We start from the raw sequence: 21676 nt of genomic DNA on the forward strand, positions 1-21676 counted from the left end.
CCACAGTCATCATTCACAGCTCTTAAAATGCCTGGACCTATGTAGTCTTCTGGAATGATGCCTTTAAACTAACTTAGGATCTTTATAAAGATTCATATGCAAAACATTAAGTTATGGCAGAAATGTTCTGCAAATATTTATATTCCTTTGCCCCTTTGCTACCACCTGTCAAGTAGTGCACTTCTGCCATAATTATGTAAAATATGTCTCCCTACTCAATTTACTGCAGGAAAATTAATGATAATAATAAAAAAAAGAGATTAAGGCTGTTACAGGAGTTCCTCTTATCTCTGCCAATACTCCATGCCAAGGGGAGTGATGCAATGGCTAGCATGCTGATCATCTACATTTCTGTGTTATAAAACTAACAAAAATAAATCTAATAATTCTGCTGTCTTTGAACAAACACTGAGTGTAAGATAATTCTGGGCAAGTTTGCACATTATTAAAAGGACTAATGTGAACAATATTATGAACATAACCTCAGAGGATGCTGATGTATTGCAGTCCCAAATCTGCTGATTATAGTTAAAATACATTTCCACATTTGGTTAATCTTCTTAATTCACCGTGAGAAAACTAACACCACGCTGTCAACTAATTGTTTCAATATCTTAGTCTGCAAAGTCAAACGAGAGAGGGGGAAAAAAAAAAAAACAACAACTACCCTTCAGAACAAGTTATTTTCATTTTGCCTTTACATCAGCGTGCCCATTGAGACGGCCTGGAAGCTGGCCAACTCACAGGAAATGATTGCTGGGATTCTCTGTTCCTCTCATATCTGTCATTACGCAATTATATCCACTGCTTCATTTTCCCTACTGAACAGTAGAGAAATTTGGTCATGTACATGTGAGAATAGATCTGGCAAAACAAGTTAAAGCTGCAATCCTTTATAAATGTGATGTATCTGAAAAAAAAAAGTAATTTAAAAAAAAAATCCTCTAGTGTGCACTGCTGTGTTTTTCATGCAGTTTTTTACAGCAGCAGTATCTCTGTTTCTGTCTTTTCCAGAAATAAGATACATATCCTTTAAGTTATATACCCTTTGAGATTATATACCTGCTCCACAAACACTCATCACTTTTATAAGCCATCACAATGTGCTTCTTTAGGAAACACAGGCTTACAGATTGCTTGGAATATTTTTCCAAGGAAGCAAACTAGCTTTTTCCAAAGCTAGTTAGTGAATGAGCACTTTTGCTTATACATCTGTTGGATTCTAAACCTTTTTACTTACAGCTGTGATTATCTTCCAGCAAAATAAAAAGTAGATTGTTCCAACTAGTCTCTATTCTAATTTTAGAAAAATAATGTGGGAGGATACCAACATTATTTAATAATAGTCATTAAACTCAACAAGTAAATCTGTTTTTTACCTGACTAGAAGGACAGCAAAATCTCTAGTATGCATGCAGTTTAGAAAATGGGTATTACATAGAACAGCACACCTATATCCCATATATATGTGTATGGCCTGTGCCAGATGCTGTCTACCGTACTTGCTAAATACACAAAACCCTCTGCACTTCCTTTAAACCTAAGGCAACAAATGCCGAAGTGCTGAACTTCCTAACCCAACACCATGGAGTGCCTGTTAACATACAGCACAAACCCATGTGAAAAAGCAGAGACTGTGGTTCGCAGGTTCTCAATACTGGCACTCAACTGGCAGGACCTGTCATCTCTGTCTAGCCTGCACTTTGTGACCCTAACATTTTCTCTTCTTTCCCACCACAATTATTCAGCGCTGAAGAAAAAAGGTGCAGATTACCTGTGGGTCAGGCACAGGATATGAAGAACAAAGGGAGTTCTTGAAATCCACTTCATTCTGTCTGACAATTTGTGGATGAACAGTCAAGGAATTAAATCAGGCTGTGAAAGCTTTCAGAACTCGCCCATTTTAAACTTAAGAACATAAAGAGATGCTTATAGTGTAAAAACAAAACAAAACAAAAAAAGAAGATGAAAATCACAACGTAAACCTAAACCCCACCTTTTAAAATTAAAATAGCACATCAAAACAAAGAAACAGATTTGAGACTACTAGCTATACAAAATACTAGCTATTATAAACACTGAGGACTAAGAACTGAAGTTATTTAACAAACTTATTTTCATAGCCAATGACGTAGGAGTGCTCTCCCGCACTGAATATGTAACTTTCAGAATGCACAATGGATGCCATTCTTTTCTAATAGAAAAAGTGATTAAAATCCTATTTTGCTACATGAACAAGTAAGTTTGGATTAAATACGATACTCCTAAAGTAAACTGTGTTTGTTCCAAAATAAATACAGATCTTATTCTGCAACTTGTGTTTACTGAAGGAGCTACATTAAAATCAAGGTTTACATTTTCATTTCAGCTGCACCTTGTAACTGGAAGAATCCAATTGAAAATAAAACATGACCTAGAGACTTATCTATACAGCAACTGTAACATGAAAGTTATATTACCACACTAAGAGAAAACTCTATTTTGCTAGTTCCCTTTACCTCATAAGTGTAATAAAGCAGATAATTCAAGAATTGATAGTGTCTTGGTATATATTACTCAATACATTGAAATCTTTCTATTGAAAAGGAAGGCCAAAATGTAAACATATATCTCTAGCAAAATAAGTGCAGTCCTCCAAACCCTAGAGCTTTTCCTCCACTTTAGGGTGTAGATTTGTTGTTCAGCTTCCAGTTCAGAGATACTCCCTATCATTCTTAATTACATTCTTACATTCCAGTTGTTCAGAAAAGATAAAATATAAAACTATTCTATTTCTGTAATATATGATATTACTCAGGGAAGTGTTTTGGAGTGTCTCTTGAACAATTAATTCTTGCTACAACTCTCACAAAATAATTTGTTATTCTATTTCTGTATATTTTTCAGGAAAATAGAGGGTAAGAAGAGGGTGTCAGAGAAAGAATTTATCCATAGACAGAAACAACTCAATACCATTCACATTTATTTCTTTAAAGAGTCTGTGTCACTCTTGGAACTGACAGCGTTAAGTTCAAAATGTCAAATTCATTTTATTTTAAAAGTTCAGCACTTCACATTGCAAATACCTTCTTTACAACATGATTCATGTTATCTGTGGTAATATACCTTTGTAAAAGAAAAAAATTCTATGACTAATGAAAACCAGTGAATATAGAATATGAATGTGTTTAAACAAGTAACAGAAGCCATGAACCTGGTCAGCATGTCATGAATTATTCCCAAACGTATTAACTTTAAGGTATACTTTTAAAAACATAAACATTTATTTAAACTATATACTAAAGGTTGTTCAAAGATATTTAGATTTTAAACTATTTGGCAAAACTAAACTTATGAAAAGAATAATTTTTCCATAAATGCCTGAGAACGATGGCTCATATCTCAGGAAATGAGAGGGCTCTCATGGTTCACATGGAAATTTTCACAAAAAGATGTAAGGTATCTCTTTCAGTCCTGCTCAATCAATTAATTGAAATTTGCTGTGCGTTGGTACTGCTGACCATCTCCTAAATGCATGTGTTTGAATGAAAGCTACAAGGCTTTGGACTAGCAAGTCCTCCATCCTTGTAGTTATCTGCTAATGGGACAAAGACTGGGAATAAAATTCTCTCTGCTAACTTTGCCAGTACAGACAGCTAAAACTTTTGCTCCCATGGGCAGCCTGAAGTCCTTTGCACAACACTTTGCATTTTTCTCCTTTCTTTTTCTTTTCCCCCTGAGGGGGGGATATTTTCCCCATCTGAGGGGCAGATGTTGATCCCTATGCCACTGCTCAGTGGCAGAATTAGGGGTGAGCTGAGGCAGCATTGCCTTGCCCAGCTGGAGCAGAAAATGACCATTTGCTTTGCCAGAGCTCTACAATTGCCAGCTGTACAGGCACAAGGTTTTGTGCCAGAGAAGCAACAGAAGGTAAATAGAGATAAAGTGATGCTATGAGCTTTGTAGGCTCCTGTGTATTTCAGCTGAGCTTTATGAGTGCCAAGTTCACTCCACCTGATTTTCTTGAGAACGGAAATCATATAAGGTCTATTTTCAATGGCACCTAGTCTGAAGGTACCCATCACTGACCACATGAAAGAAGTGGTTAGTGTGTTGCATAAGCCTATAGGAATGATCTACTCAAGTAAGCTAAGGAGGTATTTGTTATTCTTAGTTCTAACACTCATGAACCACAGCAGCACATTCCACAACAGCCAGGAATCATGGGTTTCAGATGGGTCAAAGCTTTTAGCTGGGTTTGCACACACCAGCAAAGCCACAGTTCTGCCTATGAATAAAGACTTTGTTTTGCATTTCTGTTCATTTACCTACAGCTACATGTGTGGTGTAATTTAGGCCCACATTCATGAAGTGGAACTGCATGAGCCTTCTGAGAGTCACCCAGGGTTGTAGCATCATATAGACAAGTAACTATTTTCACTCATACCCTCATGTACATATTAGGGAAAATTCCTTACCATGATTTGTATTTCTTTTCTTTTTTTTCCTTCCTTCCTTCCTTCCTTCCTTCCTTCCTTCCTTCCTTCCTTCCTTCCTTCCTTCCTTCCTTCCTTCCTTCCTTCCTTCCTTCCTTCCTTCCTTCCTTCCTTCCTTCCTTCCTTCCTTCCTTCCTTCCTTCCTTCCTTCCTTCCTTCCTCCCTTCCTTCCTTCCTTCCTTCCTTCCTTCTCTTCCCTACTTCCTCCAATGAAACTAACCATTTCCTGGATCGCTACTGTGCAAAACTGAATGAAAGTGATGGGCTTTGTGTCTCAGTCTGTGCAAAGAGAACTGCTGTGATGCCTGCTGGAAGGGAGTCCACAATTGTTGACAGGTTCATTAGAAAATGAACTCTCCTACTCTTAATAGGACTTAAAAGTACCTTAAAAATTAGGTTTATATTGACAAATAAATGTATTGCTGTAAAAACAAAAAAGATCTACTGAAGCTTTTGGAATAATCACATTTGGCTTTCCCAGAACACCCTATTGCTGAAGGCAAACAACTAGAAGTTGAATCAAGGGCTTCTCATAAAGCATACCTAGCCACAGTCTGGTTGGGAGGTTTCCATTACAGACATTACAAACATCAGGATGAAGTGCTTTCTCATTTCAGCCTGATAAGAAAAGGCATTTTTTAATAGATATTCCTCTATAGGGCCCTGGATGACTCTACTCTCAGTGACAACGGATTAGTCCAGCTGCGATCCTTTTGGTATCTGGGGGTGGGAGAAAATTCAGCCAACTCTGAAGTTTTCCTCTTCTTACAGCCAACCCTTGTCTCTTACCAGGAATAAGGTTTATTCAACAGTCTTTCCTGTAATTGCCTTTTTTTTTTTTTTCCAGTTTGATGGCCCAGAAATGTGGTCTACAGTTTTTCTACCTGTTTTTAGAAGTGACTGCAGTTGTTTCTTATTCAACATCCAGCTAACCAATCAGGAAGTAAGAGGCCAAAGGTTTGCTAAGACTTTCCAGGTTCCATCCTCCAATCACAGTCAAATTGGACTAAGTCAGCCAAAATAAGATAGGTGCCTCAAGGAAACAGCTATTTCACAGATTGCATTTTAATTATTTCTAGTGAAGAAATATTTCTTAGAATATTAAAGAATAGACGTGCTATTTTTCTGGTTTGAGAGAATGTAAAATGTACTGTTCTTAAGAAATTTATTTTCTTTGACACCACCTTAGTCAATATTCACCTTTGGGCCAGTAAATCCACCCCTTTTCCTCAACAGAGGCTGACCTCCACCTGTCAATGACACTGTTGTTCTGTACTGGATAAACGATTGTTTTCCTGACACTGACACAGCTAGGTTGATCTTCTTCCTTACTGGTACATCATTGGTGATCCCAGTGCAACAAAGGAAATTCATGCCATAATGCTACAGCAAGATCTTCCAGTGCTCTGAGACAAGTTTGCAAATAAAAGGTTTTAAATAGAACTGGGGTAATTGTGCATGAGGAAAACAAAGAGCAGGAAGCACTCAAAGCTGCTATGTTTACCTCTTGAACAGCTGCTACCTATTGCTTAAAAAAAAATCCCAACCAAAATAGAAATAAATCCCTCCATCCCCTAAAAACTTCCTTTATGAATGATTGAACAATTAAAACCCAGAAAGTTGCTATATGATTTGGGGATAATCATTAAACTCTACGTAAGTCCTGGTCTTGAAAGGAAGATAATACCAGCTCTAACAGTGGTGCTGTTAACCAGTGCTTTAATCTTGGAAGCATTCAGAAAGCTTATTGCAAATGTTAATACCAACTAAGTTCATTAATATATTAACACATTGTCAATCACACTTTCCTTCTAACAATATTATTTCAAAAAACATAAAAGTAAAAATACACAACTTACGCTAAGAAGTAATAAAATTATAAATATAACTAATAATTACAAAATCATATTCAAATTTAATCAAAGGAGAAAAAGTTTCTCTTTCCCCTGAATGACTTGAATTCATACCTATCAATATTTTATCTTATCTCATGGACAATGGTAAAACTCTTAAGTAATTTTATTGATTTCTGAAGCATTATTTCATATTTGCAACTGAAAGCCTATAATTCTCACTTGCTTTATAGACAAGAGAAATGGGAGCTATTAAACAATACATACAATCACAAGTAACTTGTTTTGGAACAGCAGTACTTAGAGGAGCAAGACTGATTTACTGTTGTTCTGATTTCTTCCTCTTCAATGGATTGTCCCATCATTTTGTAAACATAATTTGTCACCAACACCAGCCAGAGCTCTCTGTAACTACTTTTTGCCTTTCTTTCAGATCTGTTATCCCTGCTGAGAGACTCTACTAAAGAAGAATTTTTCATACTGACACCAACTGTAGTCTTGCTGTGAATAACCACATTCCCATAAAAATCATTCCATTTATTGCAAAGTTGTTGGCAGACCATAGGAATAATAGTCAACTCAGGAAACCTTTTATCCTGAAATCACATAGCTTAACCCTTTGCATGATCATATGCAGTTTACACATAAAAGCTATATTACCACACTGCTGATTTAGTGCTTTAGTAAAATAATTTTTATTGTTGGTAAATTTTAAACATTATTTTTTCACAGTAGTTCTTGTAACTAAAAAGAAAAAAAAAAGACTGAATTAGAATCAGTCAAGCACCATTCAATATTTTTTCTTAATATAGTGTTGCATTTAAAATTACAGACTCTTTCCCAATAAATTAAATAACACACTAGCATAGATGTTAGAGTGTAGGTTTGATTATAATCTAAAAATTCAGTCATATGAAACTTTTTTCCTCTCTATTTTTCCTACCTTCCTATGGTAAGGAAAGCTGTATGAATTTACAATATAATGAAACAATTAGAAAAAAAGCCTGCTTGCTTTATGATCTTTTGTGAAATATACTTTTATTAGTCATGATATTTGCTTTATTAAATACATAACTAGTGGAGTTTAGATTCAGGAAAGAGATGTTAATTTTGTCAGTCAGTCCTCTTGACAGTTTGGGAGTCAGAGGTTGCTTGTATTAAAATTTCTATCTGAATTTATTACAGTGATGGAACAAAAAAAGCCAGTGTATGTTTTCACTGCCTTTACTGGTCTGTTCGTCAACCCTTATTTGTAGATAGTTACGGCTCAGTATGTGCTTTACTCATTTGGCCAAGACCATAAGGGGATCCTTGGACTTGTAAATACACCTTCAAGAAAAATATACACATTTTGTTAAAATAAATGAATTGAAATATGACTTACATTTTTAAACTTTTCTTAGAAAACGTCTTCCTTGAGTTAGAACTGCTCCAATTGGCTCTGCCCCTTGCCTACCACTGTTAGAGCAGGTGTTACTCCCCTGTGTATCCATACTCTATATTTGCAGTGCGAGTCACACAAATATGCCGAAGGAAAAGAGGAGATCTCTTGACTGATAGAAGTGATTTTCTACAGTTCAAAAAGGATCACTTGCTTAGATATAACTGATCTTTCTTGTGACAATAATACTTCAGCTGAGCTCAGTATTCATGACAGCAGTCTGTACTCTGCTGTCAGTGAATATGTAAGAACTATTTTCTCCTGACTGCACAGTACTGCAGGTAACATTCAGAAAGTGCCTTGACTGCCCTGTTCTGACTGGACAAGGACAGAACAACACAACCAAATACTCCATTCCTTCAATACCTCCTTGTTTCTTTTGTTCAGCTTTTCATTTACATTTTTTTAAATCCTCATTAAATCCTCACACTTTAACAGCACATACTAAGATCGCTTTATGCCACTACAGAATCACCCAGCTTCTTAACCACATCTAAACTACATTTAAAAAAAATACATTTAACAGCAGTCAAGTTTTACTTTAAAACAGAAAAAATAAAAGTGATACTGCAACAACTGAAGGGAATAATCCCCTCCCCCTTTCTTTAAAGTTTCATTAGACCATTGAACTGGATGAAATTCAGATAGAGGCCTTATTGTAACCACACTGAAACAGTAGAAATCTCCTGAGACTGTGAAACTCAAACATTTTGGGAACCAACTTCAAGCACTCCTTTCGTGCTTTTAAAACAAAATGAAAGACACTTCTTAATTTTTCTCCCTGTAGCAACATTTTAATATGGTTCCTGCAAAAACCTGAGCACAATTAGATCTGTTTAAAATCCATCTGCATGCATATTTTCTTAAAATTTAAATTACAGTTACAGCAGTCACATGTAATCATGCCAGCAAAAAATGCATGATGGCTCCTAAGACACCAGGTAACTGGTCTGATAATATTGTGTATTTGTGATAAAATGAAACCTAGGCTGAAGAGGCTGATAGAAACTACCTACCATGTATACTGCTAAGACACTTATTCTGTGATTTAGGATCTGCAATTAAGTGAGGATTGGCTGCTGTGCTGTCATCCTGCAAAAATGGCAGGTAAGGATGACACTTAGTTTCACCTAGCTTTATTAAGTTAAAAGGTACATAATTTTCAGAGACTAATCTGCTTAAAACACCAACCTGAATAATGTAAATCCAAGGTTTGGAGTTAGGGTGGTACATAAACCAACAAGATGAACTTTTTTAAGGTGACTACTATGCTTTCTTTAGTTTATCTTCTGGGGTTTGCATTCCAAGAGTTCAGTGAGGAAAAAAAAATGGTTTGTCTTGAAGTTGTGGAATCAGCACAAAATAACTGTATTACGTGAACAGAAAGGGCGGGCTGGGAAAGATATTTGAGTGCAAATTAATGTTGATCTTAGCTGGAATAACTTGCACTCCAGCATCTGCAGCTGCTCCAGGGACTTGACTGGCTGTATGAGACTTTACACATCTGTCAGCTTAATCAGAGACCAAAACACAAAATCTACTGCTGAGGAATGTTATTTGAATTTGTGAAACTTTTAAGATGTTCAGGTTATGAACTAATAATGGATTACTTAGGAAACTTATGAATGTGTTATTAAGGAGTCATAACTAGAGTATTGACATACGTAGTAGCAGATAGGCTTTTGTTCAGTGGTATTTGTAATATTTAAAGAAAATGTAAAAAAAAAATTGTTCATATCAGTTCTGTAAAATATTAAAGGCACAAAGAAGCCTTTCTATGCAAGATTAAATAGAAAGCAATACATTAATTAATAGCAATATTAACTGCTTTACAGTTAGTATAAATTATTCATTCATTTGGCATCACTGTTCTATTATTTCAGATTTTTGGCATAATTTAAATAATAAGAAGAGCCTATTGAAATCTGAAATTACAATTCTGACACTAAGAGGACTTCAGGATAAACTACAACATTACCTAGTTTTGGATCTAACACACTGAACTATGAAGCAGTGTATCGTATCTGTGCTTAGGGCATGATCTGCTTTGGAAGAAGAGCACTATGGGAAATATCAGGGATTTTGCAACCCCTCAAAAGTAAAAAATCATTATGGGCAGGTGTTTACATGTGTCAGAAATCTAATATAAGCCAGTGCTTTGAAATGTGCTAATGGGCTGACAGCAAAAGCAAGAAATTGGACTGCAAAATTCTCAGTCTGTTACATTTCTTATAGTGAGTTTTGCATCCCTAAATTTCCATCAAGCCTTAGACAGGTTTTTAGAAGAAATATATTCTTTCATTAATAGTTATAAGAGAATTTTCAAAGAGCTCTTTCACGTCATTCGTTATATAGCAATATTTATTATACCCTTCAGAGCCTGCCACTGCAGCACAACACCAAGGTTTCTGTTGCAATTAAAGCTGCCATACCTGGGGTAGATCTGTGATCCCAGTAACAGACAGAACCTGTCTATATACTGCTTTGATGCAGATGTTACAATGACTTCCAGGAACCTTATCACTGCCCTTCAATGCACTATCTCCTGTACTGGCCAGTCCTTAAATCTGATATTTCAGGCTCTGCAGAACCCAGCTGTAATGGGCAGGTACAAATGTTACCATGAATAGCATGTCAGCATTTTGGTAATTTATTTCCTGGGATGGGAGACAAGAACTGTAATTCTGTCACTGGAAGAAACACCTTTGAAAGTGAAGTTTGGGAGAGTACATAGACAAAACATGTCTTGTTATCTATCAGAATTACTTTAGGATACCATATTGGAGATATGTTTGATACCACTAAAAGTTAGCTTGCTGCCTATCACAAACCTTTTTTCACTAGCATGTATACCACTGACAAATGGGATGCCATCCAGAGGGAACCTGACAGGCTTGAGGAGTGGGTCAATGAAGTTCATACAATAAAGCAAAAGGTCCTGCACCCAGGTTGGGACAACCTGCCTGGGTTGCCTGAATTGATTGAGAGCAGATCTGCAGAGAAGGACTTGGAGATACTGGTGGACAAAATAATTGGACACGAGCAGTAGTGTGTGCTTACAGCCCAGAAAGGCAACCATATCCTGGTCTGAATAAAAACCATGGCCAAGAGTTTAAAGGAGGTGATTTTCCCCTTCTACTGTGCTCTCATGAGACCCCAGCTAGAGTATTGCACCCAGCTCTGGAGTCCTTAACACAAGAATAATGTGGGTCTGTTGGAGTGGGTCCAGAGGAGGGGCACAAAAATGATTAGAGGGCTGGAGCACCTCTCCTCTAAAGACAGCCTAAGAGAGTTGAGCTTTTTCAGCTTGGAGACTTGAAGCCTCTGGGAAAACCTTATTATGGCTTTTCAATATATAAAGGGGGCTTATAAGAAAGATGAGTTTAGACTTTTTACTAAGGCCTGTAGTGACAGGACAAGAGGTAAGAAGCAACAGTTTTAAACTGAACGATATACTTACATAAGATATTAGATAAAGGAAAACATTCTTTATTGTGAGGGTGGTGAGACACTGGCACAGGTTGCCCACGGGAGTTGTGGATGCCCCATCCTCCCTGGAAGTGTTCAAGGCCAGGTTGGATGGGGCTTTGAGCACCCTGGTCTAGTGGGAGGTGTCCCTGCCCATGGCAGAGGGGTTGGACTAGATGACCTTTAAGGTCCATTCCAAACCAAACCATTCTATGAGGTTATATAATGCTCTTTACTATACTGGGCAATTTGCATGTCAGTGTATTCCTTCACAAAGCATGTCTGCCTACTCTTTAGCTCATTTGTACTGCAGCACAATCTAGGTACCACAAACAGAAGCCTTGATACCAAACAGTAGAATACACGGAGTTTATACTGCTCACTAGCTCGTAAGTACAGACATCTGAAACACTGCAGTGATCTGTGACAACTGCTGCCCTTCTGCTCTAAATGATGGGGTGGGTTTTTAACCTGTGGTTTTAAAAAACAGACTTCACTTGAAATGTATGAATAACTCAAATTGAAACAATTGCAACTTAAAAAAAAAATCCAAAATAAAAACAATAGAAAACAAATTAACAAATACAATGAAAACCAGAAGTTTTCTCAGATGCCTATTTTCATGGGCTTTTGTCTTTTTTTTTTTTTTTTAAATTGTTTCAATACACACATTTTCTAATTGTGTCAGCAGAGAGAGCATTTGTGCCAGGATATGCCCAAGGAGTAAGACATTAAAGAGATCAAGCTGAAGCATTGTTCGAAAGCCAACTACAGCTGCACACAATCACAAATACTATAATCACCACACTCAGCTCTTTTCCTTCTTGAGTCCTTTATGACAGAATTACCATCCTTGTATCTGTAGATATCATCCTTAAAGCCATTATGTTCCCTATCTCTAGATGAGGAGAGTAAGGTACAGTCATCAGGAATTAAAAAGTAGTGACAACCACAAAAACAGACCTTTTGTCACTTCATTCTATACAAATACTTAGTAAAATGTGTGCACCAGACAGCTGATTAGTACATAATGCCAACAAAGGCTTATAGTGTAAATGTTCAGAGTTTGGAGCATGGCTTCAGACACAAAATGGTCTTGATCTGATTTTTCTATGCAGAGAATTTGAGCAAGCTTTTCTCTCTGGGAATCATGTTTTTACTATTTTCCTTCTCCAGTTCCTTGGTCTGCTTGGCTATGTCTCTGCAGCTGCTCCAGCTTCCATCATTGACTGTGAACCTCTGTACAACTTGAATCTGGGCAGCATCATACCCATCATGTCTGCTCAAAGCTGGCTCTATGACAATTCCACAAGGTGTGAGAGGATAAATTATGGACTTCCACACTGCTCACAGTGGCCAACCTGCTCTCCCTGCTTGCTCTGGAGCTTGCTCAAAGCCTGTACTTAAGGGCTGGCTTGCATCCAAGCAGTTTAGTTGTTAGATTACTTGACTCTAGGACCAGATGTGCTAAAATGCTTTCAGAAAGAGGAGCATTTTACACTACAGTGGTCATGGTTCTTTGAGATGTGCAGTAACCTGCACACATTAAGTCTGCTGAATGTTATTATTCAATAATGTGTATTATCATAATGCCCACAATCCCAAATCATGCTTCAGAGTGCTACTGTGCTAAAAGTTACCAGCCTGAGTCTGTGGCATATTAAAGTATCAAGGTCTGAAGGGAAATAGTTTCCCCTTCTCCTTCAGATTAAAGAAACAGAACATATGGCTGTATTGCTTCAAAGGCATTCCTACAGGGCACTGCATGGTACGCTGGGGACACAGCCGAGTGCATGGTCACTGAAGGACCTGGGAGAAAAGTCACTTAGTCTCCTGCAGTGTTACTGAGACCTACAAAGGAGAAAATGCTCAGGCTGATGAAAAGAAGAATATATGTCCCTGTCATGAAGAAAAGGCCTCCTTGAGGCCCAGAAGTGATTTATATGGTGCATTTGCTTCCAGCAGCAGGGAGGCAGCCTAGTTTCACCTGTAAGAATGAAGGCAAAGGCCAAAGACGAACTAACTCTGCAGAAGTTTTGCTCTCTGATCAGGCTTCACGGTTGCTGTGCTGGGTTTCTGTTGTTCCTTTTCTTAGGCCTGACTCCTCACTGCAATCTATCTGGAGCATCTGTTCTTGGAACAATCCCTTCAGTGCCCACCGTCAGTACAGAAGGTATTACTATCTTCTTTAGTACCATGAGAGTCTGTATTGCAATGTGGGTCTTAGAGGTCCTTTACATTTCTTTAGGGAACAGAAGAGCTCTACATACTACTGGGTGTCAGACATCCCAGTTACACTGCAAACAGAAAAGGTTCTCTTCACACAGCCTTGAGCTTCCAAAGGAATATGAGGGAAAGGTAGAATTGAGAATTCTGACGACCAGAAGGTACCAGCAAAGAGAGTAGGCACATCCACATAGCAAATAATGCAGAAAACAATCCACAGAGGACAGTTTTCATAAAAACTACCTGGCAGTTAGTTTCTCCCAATCAGCTTCTAGATCTCAGTAAATCCAAGCTAGCAGCTACAGATTAACAGGATATAAATGCTGTTTATTCTTTCTTTGCTTTCAACTACCTAAGTCAGGATCTCAGTGCTTCATGGGAGCTGGGTATGTTCTCATATGTGTAAAGTGTAGGATTTATCAAATATTCCTGTATTGGTTTAACTTTATTTAAGGGAGTGAAGAGGCAGGACAGTCACAGAAGCACAGACAGCTGCTCATGTGCCACTCCCGGGCGTGGGAGGACCAGCCAAAGCTGTGGGCGGCTGGTGGGCAGGACAGGGGAGCAAAGGTGCTGCCCAGTAGCTGGAGGTGGGACAGGAACACCACGGCCCCCTCTGCTCAGGCTGCTGCTCCAGCCAGCCCTGGCTCCTGACAGAACTGGATCTCTTGGAAATTGCATGCAACTCTTAACGCAGGCAGCTTTCCAGAGGCGTTTGTGTGTGCTAACATGCTAATGAGATGCCTTAAAGGTTCATAATCTGGAGTAATACCATAACACCATACTTGTAATCATAAAGCTCTTACGCAGGTTTTTTTGACACGGAAAGGAGACTATGGTCTGCATTTTCATCAGGAACACATAAATATACAGCCATGTGGATTTTTAAGTAAGAATCTAAGGAGAAATGAATCAAGGTTAGCATTCCTAATTGTTTGAACACAACTATTTGTTTGTTTTTTTTTTCCCAAAGAATGCAAGTTAATACCTTATGTGAGTACCTGATAGCTTTCCTTCATCTTTTAACATTAAGAGAAATACATCAACTAATGTAGCTGAAAAACTCAACATACTGCCATTCCTTAGAAATTACTCTCATATGCATATCATTACTTTGCATACAGACACTCCTGAAACAAAAGTGAATTGTGAAGCCATAAGCACGCATTACATATCCTTCACTGATGGAAGAAAAATGAATGTTAATAATCATTACTGTGCCCTTATACATTATTGCATTTATCAGATGTGTCAACATTTTTTTAATAGCATCATAATATATATAACCTTTTCTGAAACCCCCCATGACATTTTCAGCTTCAGTAAATACCTCTAATGGAACAGATCTAATGAGATGGTGCCATTTTAGAATAGACTTTGCAAAGCACGAATAACTTTTTAAAATAAGACGTTTACAATCATTCACTACCGGTAATTATTCCCTTAACAGACGTAGTTATACTGTGCATCTGATATGCCAAAGAGATCAATAAACTAATCTTTTAAGAGGATCAGTATAAACACATACATTTATAAATTTTTTAAAGACGCATATAGGTAGATGTCACATTTCAAACCTATCATGAAGTTGCTAGGTCCCCTAAAACACTGGTGCATACTTCCTAAAATACCTAACCTGTAATTGCTCCATATATACCATTAAAATATTATCCCTTATTATCACTATCACAACATAATCAGCATGTAAAATCACACATTCTCTTCTGATTAGGTAAATTTGGTTCTCTTGAGAGCGCTACAGCAATGTAGTTACTCCCTCCTGCTTGCAATTAAAATTCTACTATAGAATAGGGCATGAGATATTCAACAGAAAATTTTCAATACTGAAAATCTGAACTTATTTTGAAGTCCAAATGCAGATTTTTTTAATCTAAATTTTGAGACCATTGCACTATTTTCTACTGTCTGGCCTAGTATACTTCTAGAATATCATTATAAAATTACTATTAAGCAATAAAGGATTGCTTATGATAGTACTTAGATCAAACTACACATTAGTAAACATTAATATTTTTCTTTCAGTGTGTTTAAAACCTTGTCATACTCCTTTAACATGCTGTTTAAGAAATGTTCCTTCAAGATTTGAAATTATTTGCTATTATATCAATTTGGAATGAGTTGCTCCAAATGAAACTGTGCAAAGTGAAAGAAATAAGCTATCTCTCTTACTTTTTCTCAAAGCAATAAACTAAACTCACACAAACTGGGGTGCAGTAAATAATGGTAAACCTAAGCGCAGCTCACCCATTCATAACCAGAATACTGACTTCAGAGCGAGGTGGTGAGATCTGATTTATTTAATTGAGTTTGAAAAATGCCTATTATTATTACTATTAGTATTACATAAAGAGATACATATAGAAAATGAGATTATTCCTTTACCTGGCTGTATCCCATACTAAATTGGGATGGGTAAACTAGTTTGCAACTGATACACATTGACATTGATTCACTTCATATTGACTACAAAAATAACTGCTGAAGTTTAGAATGTAACTTAATAACATGAAATAAATCCTTAAGTTGAGCTTCAAAAAGCCAGTTAGGTCACACACAAATCAAGCAAAGCTTCGGAGATCGAATGCAACTCTGCCCTTTGCATTCAAAATGTTAAATCCACCTTAAGCAGTTTATAAGAAGACAAAATACTTTCACTCTAACTTGGATAACAGGAGAGTTGTTCTGATTAGAACTTTCTGGAACACATCAGATGAAAAGTAGATTTATATTAAAAAACATTAACTTGTGGTATCTGGAAAAATGTGTATCACAAGCCAAAGTTATGACAGATGATTGCCTGCCCGTAAACCCAGCCTCTTGTATGCCAGGAAGGGTTCTCTCTGAGCCTGGGTGAGACAGACAGCATCATCTTTCAGGTTCCCACTTTAAATTATGCCTAGACCCAAAGACATGTCTACACTGTGGGTTAGACATGTTCCAAATCCAACTCTGACTGCCTTCATACTCTTTCTGGGCAAGGATGCCCAAGCTCTGCGGCTCACTGGCATTGCTACCTGCAAAATTCTCAATTCTTAATAGCCCAGATGCTTATTCACATGAGTTGGAAAGTTTAGGCCTGAGCAGGGTCACCACTAGATCTTCCAGACTCAGTCCTTCATCAGCAAGAACAGATGCTTTGAGCCTGAGGCACAGCCAAGTCAAATTGCCCACAGTTTTTATGGAAGCCTGTCAAGCTGTAGAACAGCCTGAACTTCCAAACCACCAAGGACAGACCTTGTGTTTCTGAGATGGATGCGAAAAATTTGCCCCAAGGTCACAGGCCTTGGGAACCAAAAAGGCCCTGCTAATAATGGTCACGGCTCACAAGAATGTGAGCCATTCTGTGAGCCAACTGTGGCTCCAAGAGGACACCTTCCTTCAAAAACACCACCTGTCTGCAACATGTTTCAAAAAACCTGAAATTTCTGGTGAACTGAAAGCCTCAGTCCATGGCCAGGTGTAGTCCTTACGTACTGCTTCCCACAAAGAACAGGGTCTCTTATGCCCCCTCCCTGTGTACTTCTCTGAAGACTCCATGGCAATTCACAGGCATAAACCCACTCCCCTTTACTGCTGAACATGCTCTTCTCTCCCTTTGATGGGCCACAGTGTTTCAGATTGGAGCACATGTTGCCTAGAAATGAGGGTTTATAGCTCATGTACAAGGACATGAACACAGCTGCTCACTCCTAAGTGCCTCTGTGAAGAGGATGGAGTAGGGTATAGACACCGACTGTTACACTTGTGTTTGGAGACACAAGATAAATTGGCTTGTTATGAGGGAGATGCAGAGAATCAAGCTCATGCAGTGGGCTCTTCTGCTTCTGTGAACCACCTGGATCAGTATTTTTTCATAAACAGCTTCAAAATTCTTCAGCGAATAAGCCACTCTGTTGTACTGTAAAGGCTGTAACATGCTAATTAGCAGAAGATAATCTGCTATCCCTAAAATGCAGCTGATTAACTTTCATTAAAGTCAGTGAGGCTGACGAACATGTATGAAGAAGTAGCTACAAGTCTAAGTATCTGGCTACGCATAACAAATGAAAACAAACCGAACTTTATTGAATATCGTGGTAAGATACAGTAGTACTTTCTCCTTCTGCTCTGGATAAAATGAAATATAACCAGAAATCAGAAACAGATTTGGAAAATAACTAGCATTGTTATAATTTTCTACAAATCTGAAAAAACAGTCCTATGCATGCAACACATTAATGGTGTTTCTTATATCCAAAGCAATCACATCTTTACACACAGATACCTTAATGAAAGAAACCACTACTTTACAATTTAAATATCTCATTTATATTATTGTAAATATAAAAAATGTATACTCCACTAAGGAATGGAAGAAAAAATAAAGCACATTTAAATAATTTCATTACATTCTAAGATGCCAAATCATCTGTGAGTGGTTTCTTTTTAGATGAAAAGAAATCAAAATATAGGACAGATGTTGGACAAACCACATTTGAGGTCTATCACACACTGGCATTTTTCAAATTATTTTGGCTCATCTATTAAATAAGGTGTATTTTGCTTGATTTTGAAAAGGGAAACATCAGGAAATATTTAAAGGCCAATTGCTGCCAATTAACTTTGATCAGCAAAAGTTGCATTTGAATCTTTCAGATTCTTTTGCCTGTCTGGAATAACACACTATTCTAAAATCTAGCAAAACAACAACTTGATGATTAATGTGTGTTGGCAGCCCCACCACAAGCTTGCTTAACAGTTGGATTTTAAATAAACAGCTGTCCTCATTATGATGGGAAAGAAATCTGGCTGTTTTCATGTTTTCGTGTTATTAAAATATGATCAGAAATCGCTTTTTTCCCTTTTAAGATGAAACAGCCAGGCATTTTGGTGACAGTCTCTTTCAGCAGTTCGGATAGTTTTAGAAGGATCTCACAAGCGCCGCCAAACCGTAGCCTACGTAGGCTGAACAAGCCCTTGGCAGCCCCACACCAGCTCCTCGCCGCGTGCCGCGGGGAGAGGCAGAGAAACCCCAGCACGTAACAAGTCATACCTGCAGCCAGGGAAGGCAGAGGAGCCCCTGAGGAACAGGCCACTGAGACTGACAGCATATGCAACATTAATGATTTCCCCCGGGTTTAAGGTAATACTTGTCCACAGTGGGATGTAAGTGAGAAATCTGTACCCAGCCATTAACTGTTTATAGAAACTGGAGTTTAATATTTAATGGCCTGGGCAGACTATTGAATTTTAATGTTTACGGACACTTTTGGTATATCCACTTCTAAAACTTGTTTGCTGTGGTCATAAATACTAAGATCTGTAAGGTCAAAACCCTACTATTTAAACTCTTGTAATCTTTGAATGCCAATGCAGACATTTAGTGTAGATATTATTATATACCCTAATGACTACATTATACAGATATTTTCTAAACACTTCCATATTAAAACAGTGAAACAAAAAAAAAATTGTCAAACCACTATATAACACACAAAAAGACAAATACTAAATCATGTCTATGGGTTTCCAAAGGGTGAATACTTACTTCTAAATCGTTAAAGAATAGATGTGTGTCTGCCAAATTGAAAATCATCTCTTCCATTCGAAGTCCAAGAGATACAGAGGTGGGTGGATCCTTAAAGAAAAAATCAGGCAAGTACACCATCAATACCACGCCTAACAAATACTAGAATACAAAGTGGAGGAATAGCTTTTCAAGAGAGATTACTTGACGTATTAAATGCAACATCCACTTGTTCAGTTTAACTTGAGCAACTCTCTAATCCTATACTATAACACTTACCACTACACTAAAAAAATACGACTAACTCAACCAACACTGTAATTCTGCAGCAGGACCCCTGTGGTCAAGTTTTATGATCAACTGGGGGTACGATAATGCTATTGTTACTCAAAATAAACTCTCACTGGTGACAAGTGAAAGGATTCGGTCCTGGGAATACCTAGTGAGTTTAAAGCAAATCACTGTTTATGTTTTATTTTTAAAACCACTCCTTGATTCTCCAGAAAACCATGCTTTAATTACGCTTTCAGTTTGGCCCACCCATGCAGAGTGAACAAATCTATTGTTTGTTATTAATACATAACACACTTTAACTTCTCTACAGAAATTACCATAACAACTTATTCCTTACTGAGCTTATAAACTCAAAAAGCATGTTCAGCATTGTGGTTACCAAATGCATTACAGATGTTTGTCTTGTTCTGATTTTTTGTGTTTTATATATTTTCAATATGAAAAATTGAAAAGAAAGCCTAATATATACATCTGATATAGAGTTTCTCATTTATAATACCAAGTATATCCAAGTGCACAGAAGCATGAGTTTGAAGGAACGTGTTATATTATCTCATGACACCCTCTATTAACAATGTTAGTTTGTTAGGAATTGTATTTTAAATAGAATTGCAGAAATGACAACCCATATTTTGCTTAAAATAAGTTAACATTCTAAACCTGATGACAACTCAAAGTTAAAAACCAAGAGATGCAGTCGTTAGTTTCTTTTTCCACCTCTCAATCAAAGTAATAGGTACTTCAACATGATCTCTGAACTTTCAAACATTTTTCTATAACTACTGGTTAAAAGGCAAAATGTGTCAGTAGCAACGAGTTGGAAAAGAAAGGTGATTTGGCAGCTTGTTTGCCTTCTGGAAGTGCTAAAACTTACCTTAAAAAAAACCACAAACAAAACAACAAAACAAAATAAAATAAAAACAAACCAGAAAAAGAATTTTGGAAAGACCCATATAGAAACAAAACTAGAACAGACAAAATATCTATTCTTGAACTGACATATGTTAAGAGTAAATAAGTTTTCTAGTACAAAAAAAATAGCCCTTACAAAAGGGAAAGAAAAATTGCATCATGCTAGTCTGACGAACTTTGCCCTTAAAAATAAGCCTTCTATTTAAACTGGCACTGCCAAAAAATATTTTTTAAAAAATTATATTTGGCTTCTTAATTCAAATGGAAAGACTTTAAAACATGAACAAAAGTATTATTTCTCTTTTAATATTGCTCTATTTGTAGACCTATGTCTTCCTGTATTTTACTTTTTTAGGCATGTGAGGTGGAAAGTAGGTGATATTTTTTCTCTAACTAGGCCTGAGGCTACTTCTTCCTCTGACATTCTTGCTTATCTTTGTGCCCAGTTACCTCCCCACCATCCTTCATAGCTCATTACCTTTTTTTTTTTTTTTTAAACCAGACAAGGATTTCTGTTGTGCTTGAGCACTAATAGAAGTTGCCCCACAGAAGTCTCTGCTACAGTTATTAAAAGGAGTTAGATGGACTAAGGGTCTAAGATGCAAATGAAGATCACTAGCTACATCTCAATTATCAACTGCTAATGTAACAGTGCAGAACTAATCCCATTCTGAGCTTCCATCCACAAATAGGACCATAATTCTGAAAAGCAGAATAAATTGGCAGAGAGAATGTGATGTTGGTTATGAATCCATACGGTTAATTTTAAAGAAATGTCTGTGAATATATATTTTAAGTTTCAATGTTTGCATGACTTAAATTAAACAATTTTACGAAACTTTTATCACACTTCTGAGTCTGAAAAAATAGATTTTTGGAAATCTTTCTGTGAACCATTTCACTCCAAGGTATTTTTAAATGGCAGACAAAACAGAATGGAGATTTCTCTAAAGTAAAATTAGGTTAATTTAATTAGGAGAAAAACAAGTAAGAAAATCATCGGCACCTACTGAAAATGTCAGATTAAATACCATAAAAGCTAACAGAAGAAACAAAACAGGTTGCTTTTCAAAGAAACCTTAATTCCTTGACTAAACACAATTTTTTACTATAGAAAGTTCCACTTAGTATAAAAATTGCTTTAAGCTGCAGCTCTAGATACACCCATATATTTAAAACCAAAAGCCTTATCTGCATTAGGGTTTTAAACATCTGTATAGTCACAATCTTGCAACTGCTCTAGTAAAAAGCACAAGAGCCTTGGTTTAAGGCACTGCAGTAGATTAAACTCTCATGTCAGACATTATGGGAGGGGTTGAAAACATTAAAAAAAGAGAAGGCTAGCATAAGGGTTTTGTTTTTTTAAAATAAGTCCATATCCAACCCTCTTTTGCAATCTTAAGCCACTAATTGCTAACTAATTATCATGAGGTGTCACACAATAACAAGGAAAGCTAACAATCTGTTCTTGTTGATTGGG

The 21676-nt window shown here is 37.0% G+C and overlaps 1 protein-coding gene across 9 annotated transcripts in view; it reads right to left on the minus strand.

Annotated features, from left to right (window-relative positions):
* Positions 1-21676, minus strand: part of EYA1 (EYA transcriptional coactivator and phosphatase 1) — a 147654-nt gene that overhangs the window by 18694 nt on the left and 107284 nt on the right. For all 9 annotated transcript variants that reach the window (XM_051611626.1, XM_051611624.1, XM_051611625.1 and 6 more), the window contains one exon: positions 19012-19101. In XM_051611626.1, coding sequence (XP_051467586.1) covers positions 19012-19101 — 90 coding nt within the window. The remainder of the gene's footprint in view (positions 1-19011; positions 19102-21676) is intronic.

This window comes from Apus apus, chromosome 2 (genome assembly GCF_020740795.1).
Source record: "Apus apus isolate bApuApu2 chromosome 2, bApuApu2.pri.cur, whole genome shotgun sequence".
Classification (NCBI taxonomy): Eukaryota; Metazoa; Chordata; class Aves; order Apodiformes; family Apodidae; genus Apus; species Apus apus.